We start from the raw sequence: 19,660 nt of genomic DNA on the forward strand, positions 1-19,660 counted from the left end.
TCTGGGGAACATGATTCATTAGGTAGAGAATGAAAAACAGATTATTGTAATAAAATTATCTACTGACAGAGAAAAATTTCACTGAACTGAGCTAAACATACAGGAAAGACTTAATTAGCAGAGGGGGTCAAGACTACAGCAGCCAGAGAGATGGAACTCAGTTCTGTTGAAAGGAAAGTGGGGGAGGTTTTAGGGCCTGAGCTGAGCTAGTGGAAAAGCACTGGAGAACATCAGCGGGGAGGCTGGTCGATGTGATGAGGTCGTTTATGTTTGCTAATTGGTGCTTATCGGAGTTAGGCTCCTGCCCTCCCGCGGAGACTGGAGGTTGGGGCTCTATGTCCTCGATGATTCCATTTTGAAGGGATGACTCTCAGGTCCTCGGGAAAGATATTCTTGAATTGCAAAACTGAAAAATTGATTAATGAAGATTTACATCTCAAGGGGCAGAGAAATAATTTACAATCGAAAGATTTCTAGATTAAACACCCTGAACAGAGGGAGGCCAGAGGCCTAGAGTCAGGAAGAAGCTGTCTCAAGCTCAGTCAAGCGGAGGGGGGCGTTAAGGTTGTCCTGGTCACAAGCACCACTAGTAATTTTTCCCACTGCCTACAGAATAAAATTTTCACAATGAAGTAACATTGAAAATGAGTAAATCTTGAAGTTACATAGGTATGTGTATTCAAACCGAATGTGACAAATGTCTAAGCCTATAGGTAAGCATATCTCATTAATTGGGAACACGATGCTATGTTAAAATGTTTTAGCGTTTTTACAAATTGGGAAAATATTAAGTAATTTAACCAATCACATGCTTGGGATTGGTCTTGCACTTTTTTACCTTTACGATCTATGCCCTAATAATGCTGGCTTTTCCAATCATTATGTGTAAATGATGTCCGCTGGGTACCAGAAACTGACTTTCGTTTGTTGACCCAAAGGAAGTGATATGAGGACATTTGACTCATGACAGCTTATCATCTCTGTCTGGCTGGGGAAGATTAAAAAAATGGTAGGGAAGCAAAAAATGATTTTTCACCCTCTGGGATATTGTCAGTTTGCTCGTTCTGATGCACGATGTCATTTGCTGAAATGACCTGCCTCCCTGTAATAGATCTAAATCGAAACTTTTAGAAAAGTATGATAATGGGCTTAGAAAAAGCACAACATCAGCAGGTCCTGATTATCATCTGAATTTCTAGACATCATGTGTTAAAAGTAATTTTTTTTAAAACTATACATTTGAATGAAATAAAATTTACTCTGGTGAAAAAAATAATGAAGGCACAGGTTTTGCTGTTTTTGTAATTTTGTTCTAGCTTTCCAAAGGAAATTTGGCTGGCACAAAAATTATAAATCAAATATACAAATTAGAATGCCTGAAAAAGAAAAGGATGTAAATATTTACTTTTCAATCCACTGAATTATTAAATATTTCAGGGATGTTTGATCTGGCAATATACGAAGTGGGGCTGAGAGTCAGCCTGCCAGTTTGCCACGAGGGAAAATTGATCAACAGCAAAGAACTAAAACCTACGAGAACTGAGTGAGGTATTATTAATTTAGAACCTTTCTGGGGAAATAAAGTGAAAAGCATCTCTTTTTTCTTTTATTGCATCACAAAATCCAAAAACAAAGCAATAAATACATCTGGGAAGTGTGGTTAACAAGTTATTAAACTGTGTGACTTTGAAGTGTGTGTGCGCACACGCGTGTGTATGTGTGCATGTGCATCCTTGTGTGCATTACTCAAGTGCTTAAGCTTTCTGTTTGGGAACCTGGTTGAAAATACTGTGCCTCAAAGAAAAGTGTCCGATGCCTTTATTGAATTTGGCTCAGTTCCAGCTCTGCAAATATTTTGGTGTATGAATTTACACAGTCGGATACTCATATGGCTGCACGTTTATTTCATTCTTTATGAAGTAAATATTAATCACCTACTATGTGTCAGACCTTGTGATGGACACTCAGGAGCTATCAGTGAACAAAACAGGCAAAGAATCCTGAGCTCATGGAACATACATTCTAATATGATAAAGGATAAACTGGAAATATAGTAAATAAGAAAATGACGTGCTATATATAAAGATATCAGTTTGTGCTCCCAAATGAAAAAGTGCCTTACGGTAGGATGCATAGGAGTAGGATTGCTGGGTGGGAGGGATTTAAATGGTGGAGGTCAGGAGATACAAACCCCTATGACAGGTATCAGATTTGATCAAAGACTTGAAGGTGACCAAGATATTAGCCCAGTGTATCTCAGAGAAGAGCATTTCAGGCAGAAAGGATAGCTTAACAAAGCATGAGGTGGGAGATGGGAGAGTAGCTGGAGTTTGCTCAAAGAACCTCAAGGAGGCTATTGTTGCTGGGGCGGGACAAGCTGGGATGAGGAGCACAGGAATCAGACACGGGGTGGGAGCAGTATGCAGGGGCCGATCATATAGGACTTTGTAGGCTGTGTAGCAATGACACTGTCTTTCACTGAGTGTCACACTGAGAGTGATTGCAGTGTTGTGAGCACAGGGATGGTATTTTACCTGTGGTGTAGAGAATGCAGATTCACTGAGTGACGGTAGAAGCAGGAAGACTTGGTAGGTGGCTATTGAGGGTCCAGGCTAGAATATCATGGCTTACCAGTGAAGGAAAGGAGTACCTGCGAAGGTGGAGAAATAGTCTGGCCCCAGAGAGGTGAGTCGTACCAACAACACTTTAGGTTGGTTGGGCAGTAGTGTGTGGGAGAGAGCGTGGAGTCTAGCACAACTCCATTTCTTTTTCTTTTGACTTGAGAAACTGGAAGAATGGAATTGTTTGGGTTGGGCAAGGGTATGACTGGAGTAGGATTTGGGAGAAGAATGGGAGTTTAGTTTGGAAAATGTTAAAGAATTAAGTAGGGAGTTGAAGTCTGGAGTTCAGGGAAGAGGTGTGGATGGAGACATAAATTAGGGAATTATTGGCATGTGGATTATATTTACTTTTATTTTTAAAATTAATTATTTTATTTGTTATTTTAATAGCTTATTTTTATTGTATTTTTCCTATTACCAGTTATCCCCCTTATCCCCTCTTCCAGTTCCACCCCCCACACAATCACCACACTGTTGTCCATGTCCGTGAGTCCTTTTTCTTTTTTGCTCAATCCCCACAACCCCCAACCCAGAGCCGTCAGTCTGTTCTCTATCTATGAGTCTGTCTCTATGTTGCTTGTTAGTTCAGTTTGTTCATTAGATTCTACATATGAGTGAAATCATATAGTATTTGTCCTTCTCTGACTGGCTTCTTTCATTTAGCATAAGGTTCTCCAGGTCCATCCATGCTATTGCAAAGGGTAAATTTTTTCAATTCATAAAGCTAAGAGGGGTCACCAAGAGGCGGATCAAGAGAAAGAAGCAGGGTGAAGGACTGAGCCCTGGGGCATTTCAGCCTTAAGAGATGATAAGAGATAAAAAGGAAGAACCAGCAATGGAATCTGAGAAGAAGCAGCCAATAAGGTAGGCAGAAAATTAAGAGACTGAGATTGTGTGAGTGTGTATAACTACTAAGTCTATCCAGGCATTGGCAGTAGTCAAAAGTATCAAGTGCTGCTGACCTGAAGACTGAAATCTGACCATTTGATTTAGGGACATGCTGTTCCTTGATGAGAGCAGACGAGAAGTGTGAAGTGAGAGTCTGATTGGAGTCGGCCTAAGAGAAAGATACGAGAAAAATTGTGAAGAGTGAGGATGGACATTTTATTTGAAGAATAGGAATATAAAAAGCAGAAAACATGTAGAGTGGGGTCAAGAGAAGCTTTCTTTTTTCTTTTAAAATGGGAAAAATAATAGCATGCTTGTACCTTGATGGGAATGATTCATTAAAGAGAAAAAATAATGAAGCAGGAGAGAGGAGGATTGGTGAAGCAGCGACCCTGTGCGGCTTCAGCCCAAGTGCGAGGGACTCATGCAACGAGCAAGCTCCAGGGGCTGACAGTGCCATCTGAACTTGGATTCGCTTCATCTCTCAGCTCTGCTTCCCTCTGTCTCTGCTCCACTCGGGCAGGCCTTGCACTACACGAGCTCCTACAGCTTTCATGCCTAAATCCCAGGTTTTCGGAATTCACAGCAGCATGGAGGGTTTCTTCTCCAATTGTCCTGACAAATCCTGGGAATTACCCCCCGGCTTGACTCAGGTCACTTGCCTGCTCGTGGAACAAGCACTGTGACCGGTGGTGGCACTGCCACGACTCAGGAACATAGTTGAGAACAAACCAGCAGCGCACTCAGCATCCACAGAGTCGTGTTTTCTCCCGGCAAGAGGAGCTATGCTAGTAAAAATACAAAGCAGTTAAAGGATTCTAAGGGGGTGGCTCAAGGACACAGCAGGCCACTTAAGGGAGCCAAACAAATATTGGCACAGTGTTCTTTGTTTCCTGACATTATTGTAATTGAATGTCAAGATCATAATGATCTGGGCAACCTTAGACTCAGGAAATCTAGATGAAATCACACCTGCAAAAGTATCTTAGAGGAAAACTTTTCTATGACAATTTTAATTAAGCCAGTGATTTTCTAAAAATGTAGATGCCCTCACGGTGGCTAGGACTGTCATTCAGCCGTGTTCACTTGTGTTCTGTGTCCTTGAACATCTGTGTCCTTTTAGGCTTTAAATCCTAAGGAAGGAACATGACTCACCTCTTCTGTGTAGTTCCTAGCCTCGCAAAGCTGACACACTATAACTCATCCCTTTCACTGATGACCCACAGGAAAGGAAGTAATGCCGTTTTTTAAGATTAGTAGGTGAGAGAAGTGATACTTTTCTATATTTCAAGGCTTTAACCAAGAAGCCAAGAAGGCTTTTTCTTCCGTTTTTCTTTTTACTTCCCTGAAATTGTGAGATGTGTCTTCATGACCAGAACTGAATATTGGGGATGTCTGGCAGATGAGGTATATGGACCTCAGCCATGATTCCTCCAGCCAGGTATTAATAGTTGGACATTCCTGCATAAATTATTTGGATATATTCTTGGGATAAAATAGACCACTACAGGGTAATGATAGTTGTACAGTTATTTCAAGGGTAAAGAATTGAAAAGGATCTGATTTTTAAAGTGAGATCCTTACAGAGGTTTAAGTTGTCTTAAAAGTAATTTCTTATTTATGTTAAAATGATTTGTATAATATTGAGAAAATTTAATTTGCATAATATTGGGAAAATTTGCTTAGCTTCTTTAAGTCTTTTTTTAAAGTTTTATTTGAAAAGAAGATATGTTAAAACATATTTCATCTCACTATATAATTTAAATAATTAAGTCTAATATGGTACATAAAATTTCTAGTAGGGTACTTAGCATAGAACAGGGACTGGATAATTTTCAGTTTATTCTCTTTTTGACAGTTCACAGCAACATATATTAAGGAAGCAAATTCCTTAGGGATCTGGTGTTTACAAGTGGTAGGCACCAGATACAAGAGATGCCTTGTTTTGTGGCCATTCAGTAGCTAAGCTTTTTCAAAGCTCAACTTGACTGTGATCATAACTCTTTGTTTGGAGTCAGGAGCAATAATAATGGTTTTACAAATCAAAAAGCAACAATTACCATATACTCACATGCTTGCTGTGTGTGAGATAAATCAGTAGACTCTTCATATGTTTTTTAAAAATAATTAAATGTTTTTAAAAATTTAATTCTCATAGCTTTACCACAGTACTTATTTAAGAGTCTCATCAATAGGGAGGGTTTTTATACTTAAATGTGAGTTTTCAGGCTTTTATATGAAGACTCAAGAAATGTTACTGTTTGAAAAGATTGATGACATTTTATTATGTCAAATCCCAGTGGAGAGGGCAATGCAGGAGGGGGAGGACGGTGGAACAGGGAGAGGGTGTCTGCGATGTAGGGAAGAAACGACCGGAGGGACCAGACTCTCTGCTTTGGGAGGCAGGTGTCTGTAACCAGGGAACAGATGGGGTTACGGAAATACGGCCTTTGGTCTCGTGGATACTGGTCTACTGTGGTGTTGGATGTATTTGTGTGTTAGAAGCATCATTACAGATGAATAATGCTTGGCCAGCAGCTGAAAGGTTTGGTTGATGAATAAATATAGTAATTCAGAGTTCACAATTTGTTAGAGTTAGCCAACATTTTCTCCATTTAAAAAAGTGAGTATGATAATAGTATGAAGGGGACCCCCCACAAAAGCACAATTTATTGATAAAAATTGTATATTTATTCTTACATGTTTAAACTGCAGTCACCTTCAAAGTACTCTCCATTTGATGCAATACACCTAAGGAGACTTTTTTCCCACTGCTCAGAACAGTTTTTGAATTCATTTATTTTGATGCCTTTTAGTGCTTCTGCCATTTTTTTGGTTTCACATCTTGCCCATAGGCAAAATGTTTCCCTTTGAGGACTTTTTTCATCCAGGGAACCGAAAAAAGTCTCTGGGGGTGAGGTCAGGTGAATAGGGAGGGTGGGGCATGGGGTTCTGCTGTTCTGGTCAGAGACTGCTGAACACTCAGCATGGTGTGGACAATTGCGCTTGTAAATTACCCATTATGAAATGGGCAAGTGCATTGAAAAAGTCTTCAAAAAAATTCACTGAAGCCTCTCACAGCCTCTCACAGTAATGCCAGCTGGTACACTGAGACAGATGGGTTCCTAGAACACTCATCTAGCAGGGGAAGCCTAGACTACAAGGGGCCTCCAGAAGATAATTCCCTGTATGTGTGTGTGTGTGTGTGTGTGTGTGTTCCCTCGTATGTCTCCAGAAGGCCAGGTGGTGTGGCAGTGGCTGTACGGCTGGGGCAGTCTAATGTCAGCTGCAGTCGGAATTTTCGTCTCCTGTCACTCATGTCCCCTTACTTGACGATAGGCTGGCACTACCAATTGTGCCAAGTTCTCTATCTCTGTCTCTATCTATCTGTGCATTTTTATTACTCTTTGACATTTGTTTTAAAGTTAAAATGAGCATAGCGCTCCGTCACACACTTACACCATATGTGTAACTGCATCTGCAGAGCCACACACCTTAAATCCGAGGAGGGATCTCTGGGTTCCCTGCGGCCCACTTACCACTCGTAAAGCCTGGGAGCATCCGAATTTCCATTACTTTATTGGTGCACCTCCTTCATGGTATAGCTTAATTTGCATATCAGTAGTACCTTTTCACTACAGGTGAGAAATTGAAAATGTTCAAGGTCAATTAATCGCTAATGTTTCGATTTGGCTCGTGCAGCTGCCACAGTGAGTGATGCCGGGAAGAGGGAGCAGCCAGGGAGAGGTTCCTCTTCCTCCTGATGAGAAATGATGATCCAATTTCAGCTCACCAGATTCGCTCGATCCTTTTTCCTCATTGTGCTTCTCTGATGTGTTCGCTTTGAAAATACTGGCCGGTAAAGGAGTGTCAAAATGCCAGAGAAATATTATGAACCTAAAAACGTATTCTCATTATTAACCTTAGACCATTGAAATTAACTAGAAAGAGCAAGAAGCAAAAATAATCAGCATTTTCTCTGAGGTATAAGTTGATACAGATAATATTCCAGCTGTAGAAATGCCAGGTTAAGATGATGGTGGGCTGGGGTCACCTGCTTCATTCTCTCCCAACTTTTCCATGAGAAGAAAACGATAAGATCACAGAGAGATAGGCAGTTGCAATGGTAGGAGGACCAAGGACAGTTGGATGACATCAGGCCCCAGAAGACTTTCTGCTTCCAAACTCTCACTAGGTCCCGAGGCAGAAGAGTCAGATTAGATGGAATGATGGAGGAAAATACTTATATATCCACCCACTTGCACCGTGCGCCCCAACTCTAATCACCCTGGAGTTGGCTACTAGATGCCCAGGGATAACCCTACACTCTGGAGCCCCTTCACATTAGCCGGCCTGCAGGAGTCCACAAACCTCCCCACCCCTCCCCACCCCACCCGCCATATATCCGCCTCCCCTAGCAGCTTCAACTTGTCAGCCCTTTCCACGGTCTATCTGCCTGCACGGCCCTGACTGGCAGCCTCCTTTTTCTTGGAGGTGTAACAAATGTTCTGCCTTTCGTTGGTCAGAGTGTCATTGTGTTGTATCTGTCATCAGAAGGGTTTTTATCCCTGACTTGTATGGCTCAGTCGCTGGTTCAATTCCTGGTCAGCGCACATGTCTGGGTTTCGGGTTTGGGCCCCGCAACCAACCATTGTTCTTCTTCCTCTCTCTCTCCCTCCTTCCCCTGTTTTTAAAAATAAATAAATAAAATCTTTTAAAAAATAATGTTTACATCTTATAAAACAGTTAACACACATTTGTCCCTTTAGATCTCACGGCAGTATGTGCTACACCACGTTAGCAAACACTGGCTAGCATTTCTTTGCACCCGAGCCTGTGCTCTGGGTTATATAAAATGGGATGGATGTCAAGAATAATGATTGAATAAAAGCTGTATTTAAATTAATGGTAATCTCTATCTAAAATGTCAAACCTTATCAAAGCCTTAAGGTGGATGGGCAAAGAATGGGGGAAGTCAACATTTATTAATATGCTTATTGGGGTGTTGTGTGACGGATGTTACTTTTTTATAATGTTGAATATTAAATAATTATAGATTCAAAAAGGTGTCAAACCCTATCTCATGACATTGACAATGATTATATATTACACAACCAGCAATGTCAGTATTACTCAAGATAAGTAAATTCCTCAAATAAAGTAGTATTACTTAAATTGGATGAATGAAACATCTTAAGACACACAGTGGTCACATTTATAATTTGCTGGTGTGCATTGGATAAAATGAAACAATAAATTCTGCTTTACCCATTCTTCCTTGAATATAAAACAAACTTACATTTCACACTTCTGAGTGCTGAAGCACAACTTCCTCTGTGATCTTTCCCATGACACCCTCCTCCCCAACCCTCCCACCACCACCCTGTCTCTTCCCGGGGAGGACAGAACCAGTGGTACCTCGGTAACCTGGCTGAGGCAGGGGCAGGTGCTAACTGAAATGGCCAGTTGTATATTTTAAATCCTCTCACCATAGCCAGTTGTAAAGATTGCTATGTTTAACAATTAGCTTGCAAAATTTCTGCAAATTCAATGGTCTCTCACACACTGTTGCAAGCCAGGTTCTAAAGGGAAGAACTCTCCACCACTCACTGCGCTGCTGTTGTTCCTGCACGTGCCCCGCCAGTAACGTTTTTCGTGTTGTGTTTCAAACATGCTTTTCAATGTCAGTTCCTCCTGTAGGACTGACTATAAACACAGTGGGGGTAGGGTAGGGACAATTCCTCGATCATCTTTGTGTTTTAAGGCTTAATGGTGTGTGCTTCTTACTCTAAGGAGTCTACATGAGCAGAAATTGTTTTCTGGTTCCACTGTAGAGTGAAGGATCTGAGCAAAGAGATTGAAGGCCAAATCATTATCCGATAATGCATGTGGGCAGTAAATATGCTATTTCCAAGTGTTGACACAAATGTCCACCTGTTGAATTAAGCACTTAGTTCTGCCCACTGTCAGGAGATTCTAACACCTGGAAATGAATATAATTAACATAGACTCCATTGATTAATACTGAATTCTTATTTTTCCCCCTACAATTATGAGACATTTTATATTTTGGAAATATGACTTCTTAAGTTCCATAGAGGAGTAAAGTCTTGCTGGCATTTCTTTTCTACTACCACAGATTTTTAACTGATTTTCCTTTTACCAATATTTTCCTGTTTCTCTGTTCACAAAAGGAGCTGGTGGCTGGTCTCCACTTGTGTCGAACAAATACCAGTGGCTGCAGATCGACCTGGGAGAGAGGATGGAGATCACTGCCGTGGCCACCCAAGGGGGATACGGGAGCTCCAACTGGGTGACCAGCTACCTCCTGATGTTCAGTGACAGTGGCAGGAACTGGAAGCAGTACCGGCAAGAGGACAGCATCTGGGTATGTGTCTTTAACAGAATGCGTAGTCTCTCAGGGAAGGGAGTATGGTCACCCCTGCATGTTGTCGACGACCCCTTAACCTAAGTCGTGAAACAGAATCTTTAGAATTACTTAGAAAATATTTTTCAATAGAAAATATGTTAAAATTTATTATCTAATACATTTCATGATATAATTTACTAAACTACTGAAGATAGATTGAAAAAACCCTATTAGTCTACTAAATAGTGTGGAAGTCTAAGAAGTAGACATAACAGGTATAAAAAATGTCAAGTTTTGTTCAATAATGTAGAAATGTTGCATATTTTAAAAGGTTGGTCAAAAGAATTTATTCCTTTTGTTTCCTCTGATGACTCTGAGATTTCTGAATCAAATCACCCCTCCCCCAACTCTAGTATGGGGAGGTTTTTATGTATAATATTTGGAGTATTTATATATTATATTACCTATATGGGATTTATATAGAGACCATTCTATAGTATTTTTAAGTGTGTAAGTGAGTAAAAAGCTGTGCTTTAAGGATAGGGGTACAGTTCCTGTAGGAGAGAGGTGGGCAGGGAAGCAGTCTGTAATAAAGTGCGAGGTATTTGTAACTGACTGTAAATGCCTGGTGGAAAAAGGAAGCTAGAGGAAGTTTGCTTGGTGGTGAAGAAAGGACTTCTTTGTTAGCATAGGAAAGTATTGATTTGGATCCTACACGGGCCAGAAACAACACACAGCAATCAAAGAACTATTTTCTCCCTCTGGCTGAGCTGCCAGAACCAGAGAAAATGAGTAACTTAATGAAGCATCATTCTTAGTGCACAGATAATTTGGAAGCCTTTTTGGGCACATAATGATAATTTTCTTTGATCAGTCAACTGCCTGTCTTTTGAGACTTCATAGAACTTCTTTATACATTATAAACTCACTGAACAAATAGACTGTGATTTACTCACCTTTGTGTCTCTGAAGCACTAGGTGGCCGTCATTGCATCTTATTGATGTAAATGGAATGGAGAAGTAGCCCTGGTCTTTCTCTAGAGAGAACAACAGTTGGGCTGGAAGAAGTTGCCTATTAGCATTTTTAAGAAAAGCTCCCTTAAAACCCCAAAGCAGGTTGAAGTTGTGTGTAAGAGCAAGAATAACTGGATATTATGGTTGAATGAATTCCATGAAAACCATTCAAACTAGGGATAAAATAAACAGTAATTATGAACCAATAACAATGAAAGTTTAATGAGGTATTTATTTTTAACTAGGAGTTTGGATAGTCTTTTACTCTTTCTCTAAATTGAGCATTGGATTTTAAACTAGATAAGGGGTGGCTAATTCCTGCTAATATTGAGCTGTGTTAAGTAAAATGTATGTTTTGACATTTTTAAAAATGATAGAGCAACCGGGAAAATTGTTTTCCCATTTCTCAAGCTTGGGGACAGCCAAGCCTAGACAGTGCCATTTGCCGTTTTTGATTACTCCTATTAAAGGTGAGGGGCCCGGGATGAGGTAGTGGCATGAATAATACCCTTCACTAATCCAGCCCAATCGACACAAAGACAGATGGCATCTGTCACAATTACCTGTCAAGGTAATACTGCTTTTTAGACGGTGCTATAATTTGTTGGTGTATTTACTGTCCTTACCTCTTGTGTGTAAGTTGTACCTGGCATGTTGCAGGCAAATACTAAATGTTTGTTGAATGAATGAATAAAAGAATGAGTGAGTGAATGAATGAATAAGTGAATAAATGAAATGCACTTTCTTATACGATACTTTTATGATCGCAGAAGCACATCTGTGTTGTACAGTTAAATATACTCAGAGTTAAGATGGTACATTTCTCTCTTCCCTATAAATTATGGACTTTTTTTATGAGAGAGGGTTTATCTTTCTCATCTTTGCATTTCCAGTCTTCAACATCCAGTGTGGCACGTAAGTGAATTAGTGAAAAAAATGAATGAATGAGCATATTTGAATACACTGATTTCCTAAAGTGTGCTTAACTTTGTGCAAAATTGTGGGAGGCATGAAAAGAGCTCATGTTAACTTCAGAAAAGATAAAGCACATCAGAACAAATCAAAGAATGATTCAGAGAAGCATGCAAATATGAGGTGTAGATTCCTGGAGATTTGGAAATTGACAGAATATGGAGATCACTGCAGAATGAACTTGTCAAAAGAGCAGGGCTTACATCAGTATTGAAAGAAGCGTTATGACTTAGATTATGGAAGGACTAAGGAAGGTATTTCATGAAGCTGGAAATGTGTGAGCAAAGCATGGGCGTTGGAGATACCCAGTTTCCTGTGCACCAAACTGTCAGACTACTGTTCATTATGGACTCTTAAGTATGAGGTCTGGACAATACTTTTGGATATGGGAAAGAAAGCTTATGGGCGAGATCAGGCATGTTCAGGGTGGGGTGGCGCAGGGCGGAGGTGGCTAAAGGGGAGAAATAAAACAGGACAGCTGTAATAGCATAATCAATAAAATATACTAAAAAATAGAAATTAGAAACAAAAAAGAAAGCTTATGGATAACTTTGAATGTCAAGATCAAAATGAAGACCTGGTGCATCAGGTACGATGACCACACATAAATAGGTAAGGTTATAGTGTAGATAAAACAACCCTAAACACTCAGACCTTGGTGTTTGATATGCATGCACATGTCATCATGCTCTGAGCAGGGTGCTGTTCCACTCCAGTCACTCAGGCCCCCTCCGAGGGGAGCCTGCTCTTCGTGTGAGTCTGCACGAAGCGGGACAGCCGAAACCTGGTGATGCTTTTACCTGGAATGGCACAGAGCACTTCAATTTGGATTTTTTTCCCACCGAAGAACAATTTTTAATCGATGTACATAGTAAGGAATGTAGCCTTTGGTTGCATTTTACAAATATGTATTTCCTAACTTATTTTTCTTCTTCTGGCATTTTTTTGCCCGTTTTTCTACATGTTATGGGATCTGTACAAATTAAACAAAACATGACAATTTTCTTTAAGAGCTTCATAGTCTGTCCCAGATGATGCAAATAAGTCTGTGAAAGAGAGGAAACACACAGGCATTATGCCAAGTGTGTGATGGAAAGAGAAGAAAAGACAATTGTTATAAATTTAGAAACAAATAAAGTAAAGCCCATCAACATGGACTGAAGTGCTGCAATGAGGATGCCTCATTCTCCCCTCGTTTGATCCCACTTCAAGCGCTAGAGGAAACAAAGACTTCTATATACCTGAAAGGATTAATAAAACCCTGATGCTTCTTACAAGTAATCTTTAAAAAGTAGGGTAAAATATTTTATTATCATACAGGTCAGGTACATATTTAATAGACTTGTTAACTTCACAGATTTATGATATTTAAAAATAATACATTAAAACATTTAGAATAAAATTTATAGTCCAGTGCTCGTCAATGTAATTTATGCCAAGTACTCTACTAGATGGCATAAGTACTTCCCCCCAAATTAGAAGATGCAAGCCACTAAAGTGTTGCTGTCCATCATGCTAAGTGAAATAAGCCAGGTGGTGAAAGACAAATACCATATGATCTCACCTATAAGTGAAACTTAATCAACAAAACAAACAAATGAGCAAAATAGAACCAGAGACTTGGAAATAAAGAACAAACTGACAGTGACCAGAGGAGAGGAGGGAGGAGTTAAGTGGGGGTGGGGGGGCAAGACAAGAAACAGGAATAGAGGATTCCTGGGCATGGACAGTGGGGGAGTTGACTGTGGGGTAGGGAAGAGTATGGGGAAAAGGTGGGGCAACTGTAACTGAACAACAATAAAAAATAAAATTAGAAAAAGAAAGAAAATAAGAATGTATCAATAAAAAAATAAAGTCTCTCAAATTGAAGACAAAATAAACTCCCTCAGCATTTATGATCAAAAGACTTTTTAAAGTCAGTTTATTGTAAATGATCGAAAAAGTTAATGTGAGGTATAATTTTCACTCATTTAAGAACAATTGCTGAAATTTCATGACACTAACATCTTAGAAATTATTTTAAGTAGATCAACAATCACAGAAACTTTACACTTTGTAGCTAAATTATGCAAATTCTCTCTGATATGGGCCCAGGATTCTTTTACACTGCAGACTGTGAGGGCAAGGAATGGGATGCTACCAACTTTACAAGTTATTTAAGGAAATATGATTGTTATGCCCAAGAATAGTTTCCTTTTTTATATGGAATTCAATTATACCTGATTTTTCAAACAAAAAAACCCTGTAGCATATTTCTAAAGTTAGTACAATTTTTCTTTAATTAGAAGTGTCTAATGTCGTGGTTCTGGGTTTGGCTGGTGAAGGACACGGGGCCCTGTGACATAGTCAATTGGATGGAAGTATGACCTGTCACACAATATTTATGCCATCCTTATCACTGTGAATGATTGAGTTGCTGACTCTGTAAGCCAGGCAGGGCAGGACCACTGCCTGCAAAGATTTTAACATTTTTCTCCTGTCCAATAAGTAGGCGACTGGGGGATTTTCCTAGGAAACCAGAGGAGGCAGAAACACAAGGGACAGGTGCGCTGCGAGCTCGGCGGACTCCCGCCGACTGGGTTGCGTCTTTCCCAGCCCCTTTCCTATGCCGAGCCCTCTTCTGAGTGACCTGAGACTACAGAAATTGTCTGTAGTGAGATAAAGTTCAAGGGTACTAAGGCCGTGTACGTCAACATGTCAAATCATCAACCTTATTAACACATTGCAGTCCTTGCCTCAGTACTTGGACAAACGCCTAGAGAGTGCCGTAAGCGCCTTCTGCCTTTCAATTGTACCTCTACTCTAATGCCAAAAAGACATTTTTTATTCAAAGTGTACATTATTAGCTTACGTCCTCAGGGACTCTCCTGTTTATATATCTATTTAACTATGAGTTCTCCATCCTCTTGAAAATGAAAATCAGTCAGCTAGTAATATGAGGGTAAAGGTAGCTGCATTTAGGTTTGTAATGTAGCATCAGTCACGAATCAGAACAGTTAGTTAACTCGGCGCTTTAGCTAGGCGTCAAGTAGTGTGGTTTATTTTACTTTACTGCACAAATGCCTATCTGTAACAATTTGTACCTGTCCCTTCTCTTACACTTCTTTGAACACGTATATTGGAACTTTATATTGATATGTAATATACAAAAATATGTGATTGCCTATGAACTACAGGTACACATTACAGTAATATAAGATAAATGGTAATGTTGCTCTACATTCTTCAAATTGATTTGTCTCTAAGCAGGCACACTAAAAATTATTTGGAGAGGGTGAGTAGAGTTGGCCAGGGGTTTGATTTGGTGCCCTCTTCACATTGCACGCTCACATTCAAGATCATTTTCCAATCGTCAACCAGAGAACAACATGTTCTAAAAACACTTTACGGCTCATGTCTCACATTCTACTATGTGACAGTTCAGTGACAACAACATCACCCCCTTCTCTCTATTCTTCTCGTCGTCTCTGTGATGTGATGTCACCGATGTCTACTTTTGACTTTTCTCATTCTCTGGTCCCAGCAGGCTGCATTTGGAGTCCTTCCTTCTCGAAAGCAATTCCGTACTTCTGCAATGTTTCTTTATTGTTCTTCATGGCTTAGGCAAGCAGACCTAGAGAATGAATGCATTAGGCTCTCTTTCTTACATTTTACATTTTAATTTCCAAACTCACCTAAGATATTTCAATCAGAGAAGAGGTTTGAAACATATGCAAGTATAAAGCGAGAAATGAGGAGATAAGACTTGGCATTGATACCATACAGTTCTTAAAAATCTAAGAGACTCTTCCTATTTTTAAAAAAGATAATTCAATAATATGCATAACAAAGATGAATTTTTGAAATCAGTAGTTTATCTTCCTACATATAAATAAGTAGGTAGATAATATAAAAGGAATACATACTCCACTTATAATACAACTAAGAATGAATAAATATCAAGAAAGAAACTCAAAATGTATAAGATGTATGAAAATAATATTTGGAATATTATTTAAGGACTTAGAAGATGACTTGATTGAATGCAAGGGCATATCTGTTTTGAAATAAGAAACCGTATTATAAAACTGCTCATTTTACCTAAAATAACCCATAAAAGTAGAATTATTCTGAATTTCCCATATAAATGGTGTATATGAAAAAATAGGTAAGTTAGCAAAAATAACAGTGGTAAGGATAACCTATATGCTAGGAAAATCTTATAAATCTGTATTAATTGAAACACAGTATCAATGCATGAAAACATAGTGGAAAGAGCAAAATAAGAAATATCTATTACTAAGTCCAAATACATTTAAGGATTTGCCTAAGGTAGGTACAGCATTGAAAATATGTGAGGGAATGTAAATTAGTCAATATGGAACTTGGTAAGCTATAGCCTGTAGAAAAATAAATAGTATTTTTTATGTCAAAATAGATTTCAGATGAATCAAATACTTGACACAGACTCAGAGAAAATCTTTAAAAAGACACAGGACAGTGTTTAGATAAACATAATATTGGAAGGGGCGTGTCTTTCCAAGCAAGAGAACCAAACCCAGATGCCATAGAGGAAAAGATGAAAAATCGGATAATATTGAGAAAGTAGCATGAAAAACTAGCATAACAACATTAAAAGGAATATAAATTGAAAAATATTTTCAGTGTGTGTGGTAGCAGTGCTCACGTTGACTCACCAGCAGTGGTCTTAGATTAAGACTGGCATGCAGACTGACTATGACTGAATATTCATTCACCTGCAAGTTTACTCAGATTTCAAAAAGGATAAAGGGCAGGAGACTGCATAGCATGCACAGCAACATTCACGGATGCTCAGTTATGCTGAACAACTTCTAAATATGCCAGCACCTGAAACTGGGATGAACATAGTGACAACGGACAAGGCTGAGTGGACACTACCACCACAGATCAGTAAAGTCATCACTGCAGGGGCCTTCCCGCTCTTATACCTGGCTCATGGGGGATGCCTTCAAGACACTTGCCGGCCCTGTTCTCTGCTGTACCTGCATTTTGTCAGTTCCAGGTTACTCGCTGATTACAGATTATGTCTGTAGTTTTCCAAATTTTACATTTGCACATTTGAGTTCTGATGCCCAGGAAGCATCCATGCCTAGTGAATAATATCTGGGATTTAAAAATACGGTCCCAGGTGACTCAAAGCATGGCAGCCATTGGTTGTCCCATAAAGAAACTTGATGATCAAGTACAGATTCTTAGCTCAGTACACAATCCTCTGGATGCCAATTCATCTTAGATCCAGTACACATCACTTGAGTTTATATTGCAAGAAGGATTTGGCTCAAGATTTAGGCTAGGCAAAAAAGATGTACATATCTATACACCAGATGTTGACTAACTGTCCTTCTAATGAGAAAGACCTAATTTCTTTAGTATTTAAAGTAACGCTATTCAATACGGTAGCCACAAGCTATGTAAAATTATTTAAATGTAAACTTTTATTAATTAAAATGAAAGAAAATTAAAAGTAAAGTTTCTCAGTCACACTGTCCACCCTTTAAGTGCTCAGTAGCCATATGAAGCTGGTGGTTACTGTACTAGTGCAGTTCTAGGGCGTAGCCATTGTAGCCAAAATTCTACTGCTACATATACAAAACATTTTTTAAAATTAATAATAAAAATTGAGTTTATTTTGTTCAAAGGAAGAGGCAAAATATATACAGGCAGTTGATAGAAAGGAAAACAAGTATGTAAATATGTAAAATTGTGTCCAACCTCATTCAATATTGAAGAAATGCAAATTAAAACAAGCGTTAGGTAACACTTCCTAAGAGATTAAAGCAAATGTGAATGTTGGAGCTATAGTGTTAACACATAATTTTCCCAGTTGCTGTATGTAACAAAACAATGTCTTTAATTTTAATAAATTTGCATTAAATGTAAAGGCTTTTCTTTACAAAATTTCAACTACTGCATTAAAACTATTGTATTATGGACATTATTATTTAATACAAAAGAAAGCTAAAAATGAATTTTAAAGAAAAGCATTTTAAAACAGTAAGAGTGAACACTTATTAGATACTATATGCCAAGCACTATGCTACATGCGCTTCTATATATTTAGTCAATTCACCTTCACAACCCAGTGAGTTGGGGACTATGATGATGAGCAGTTTGTATGGTGAGGTTATTTTTCCAAGGCCACATAGCTAGATGGGGCATGGTTTTGATCCCCAAGAGTCTAGTATAAATGTATCCCCTACACTGTGTGTTCAAGGATCAAGTGTTATGAAACCAGCACTTTGAGGGAGGACTCAGATGACTCGAGACAGGAAAACACTGCCACGGAGCGTGGGCGGAAGGCACACTGCTGGCGGGAGATCACGTAGGTGCAGACTGTTCAAGGAAGGGACTGCAGAACAGTGGTGGTTAGTGCTTCAGGTCTATCCATCCAAGTATGTAATAGACACCAGGAGGCAACTCAGACAACTCCAGGGATTTATCCTGTGTTTACTTGCACTGTGAGAAAGAAACAGATGCAAGGGTAGTCATTGCCTGTCACAGCAAAATAACCTTGATCCAATTCACCAGCAGCTCATTTGCTTAAGTAAATTACAGTACTGCACCTCTACACAATGGAGTGATGTATGGTCATCAAAAATAGATGATGTAAGAATATACTGGCCATTTCTGGAGGTAATTTATGGTGAGCTGTCATTTGAGACTAAAGAATGCGTCATGAGTAGTGAAGAGAAAGAGCTGGGCAATCAATGGAATATATGTTTATTTAATAAAAGCATGAGTACATACTAGGTTTACATGAGGTTTCAAATGGGGAAAGACACACAGGATAACAGAGGCGCATGGAGAGGAACTAGTCCAAGTACTGAATTTTTAAGAAAAACAGGTGATGGACATTTTCTGCTTGTTATATGACATTATCTTGTATCATTTGTTGATAATAGAAAGTATGGGAGATATCAATATGAAGCATTATATATTATTTTTAATATTTATCAATAATCTAAAAACATGTTTCTATTTGTACAATAGTTGGGTGATCTTTGGTCATAATATGACAGACTAGAGAAACATCTTAGTTCCAACACTAAGCTGAGATCTGAGTCAGCGCCCAGTCAGAAAAGCAGAAATTACTGTGGGCGTCGGAAAGTGGGAAGTCATCACAGGAAGTTGGTTATAGGCGATAAGTCCAGTGCAAGGGGGAGAGGCAGCTCAGAGCTCAGCAACAGCAAGAGGACACTGTAACTGCAAGAGCTAGAGGGATAATGAGAAGGTGGTGCTTCCAGAGCCAAGAGGCTGCCATTGTTCAGTTAGTTCTAGAACCATGGCAGGGGCTGCCCTTGAGAGGGTTATGGAAGCAGGAGCCTTGTAAAATACAGCTGCTTTCCAAGAAGCTGCTTGAGGCAGAGCAAAAGCAGGAGAAATATTCTGTCTCCTCCCTTTCACCCACCAATCTCTTTCTAGACATTCTCTCTCTATAGTGGTCTCTAGAGAGAGAGATTCTAGAGAAAGAACCTCTAGAGGGAGATTGGTGGAAGCTTGTAACACAGGAGCCCAGTCTACCTCACTCAACCTTCCCATGTCTCAGAACAGAGCAGGGAAGCAAAGATACACGGTTCTAAGAGAAATAAGAAAATGACCAGTACAGGCGTAGGAAGGTATATTGCTAAGAACAACTCACCTCTATGAGCTGCTTCTTCTTCTTCTTCTTTTTTTTTAAAGCTTACAGAATGAAGAAAGAATCCAGGTACTCACTGGGTGATGGATGTCTCATTCCCTTTCAATTGTAAAAGTGCATGCTTCCCCTTCAACTCAC

The 19,660-nt window shown here is 39.3% G+C and overlaps 1 protein-coding gene across 1 annotated transcript in view; it reads left to right on the plus strand.

Moving 5' to 3' along the window:
* The window catches only part of CNTNAP4 (contactin associated protein family member 4), a 235,811-nt gene that overhangs the window by 64,768 nt on the left and 151,383 nt on the right, over positions 1-19,660 (plus strand). The window contains exon 3 of the mRNA XM_028501841.2: positions 9,704-9,897. Coding sequence (XP_028357642.1) covers positions 9,704-9,897 — 194 coding nt within the window. The remainder of the gene's footprint in view (positions 1-9,703; positions 9,898-19,660) is intronic.

Source organism: Phyllostomus discolor, chromosome 12 (assembly GCF_004126475.2).
Source record: "Phyllostomus discolor isolate MPI-MPIP mPhyDis1 chromosome 12, mPhyDis1.pri.v3, whole genome shotgun sequence".
Taxonomy (NCBI): Eukaryota; Metazoa; Chordata; class Mammalia; order Chiroptera; family Phyllostomidae; genus Phyllostomus; species Phyllostomus discolor.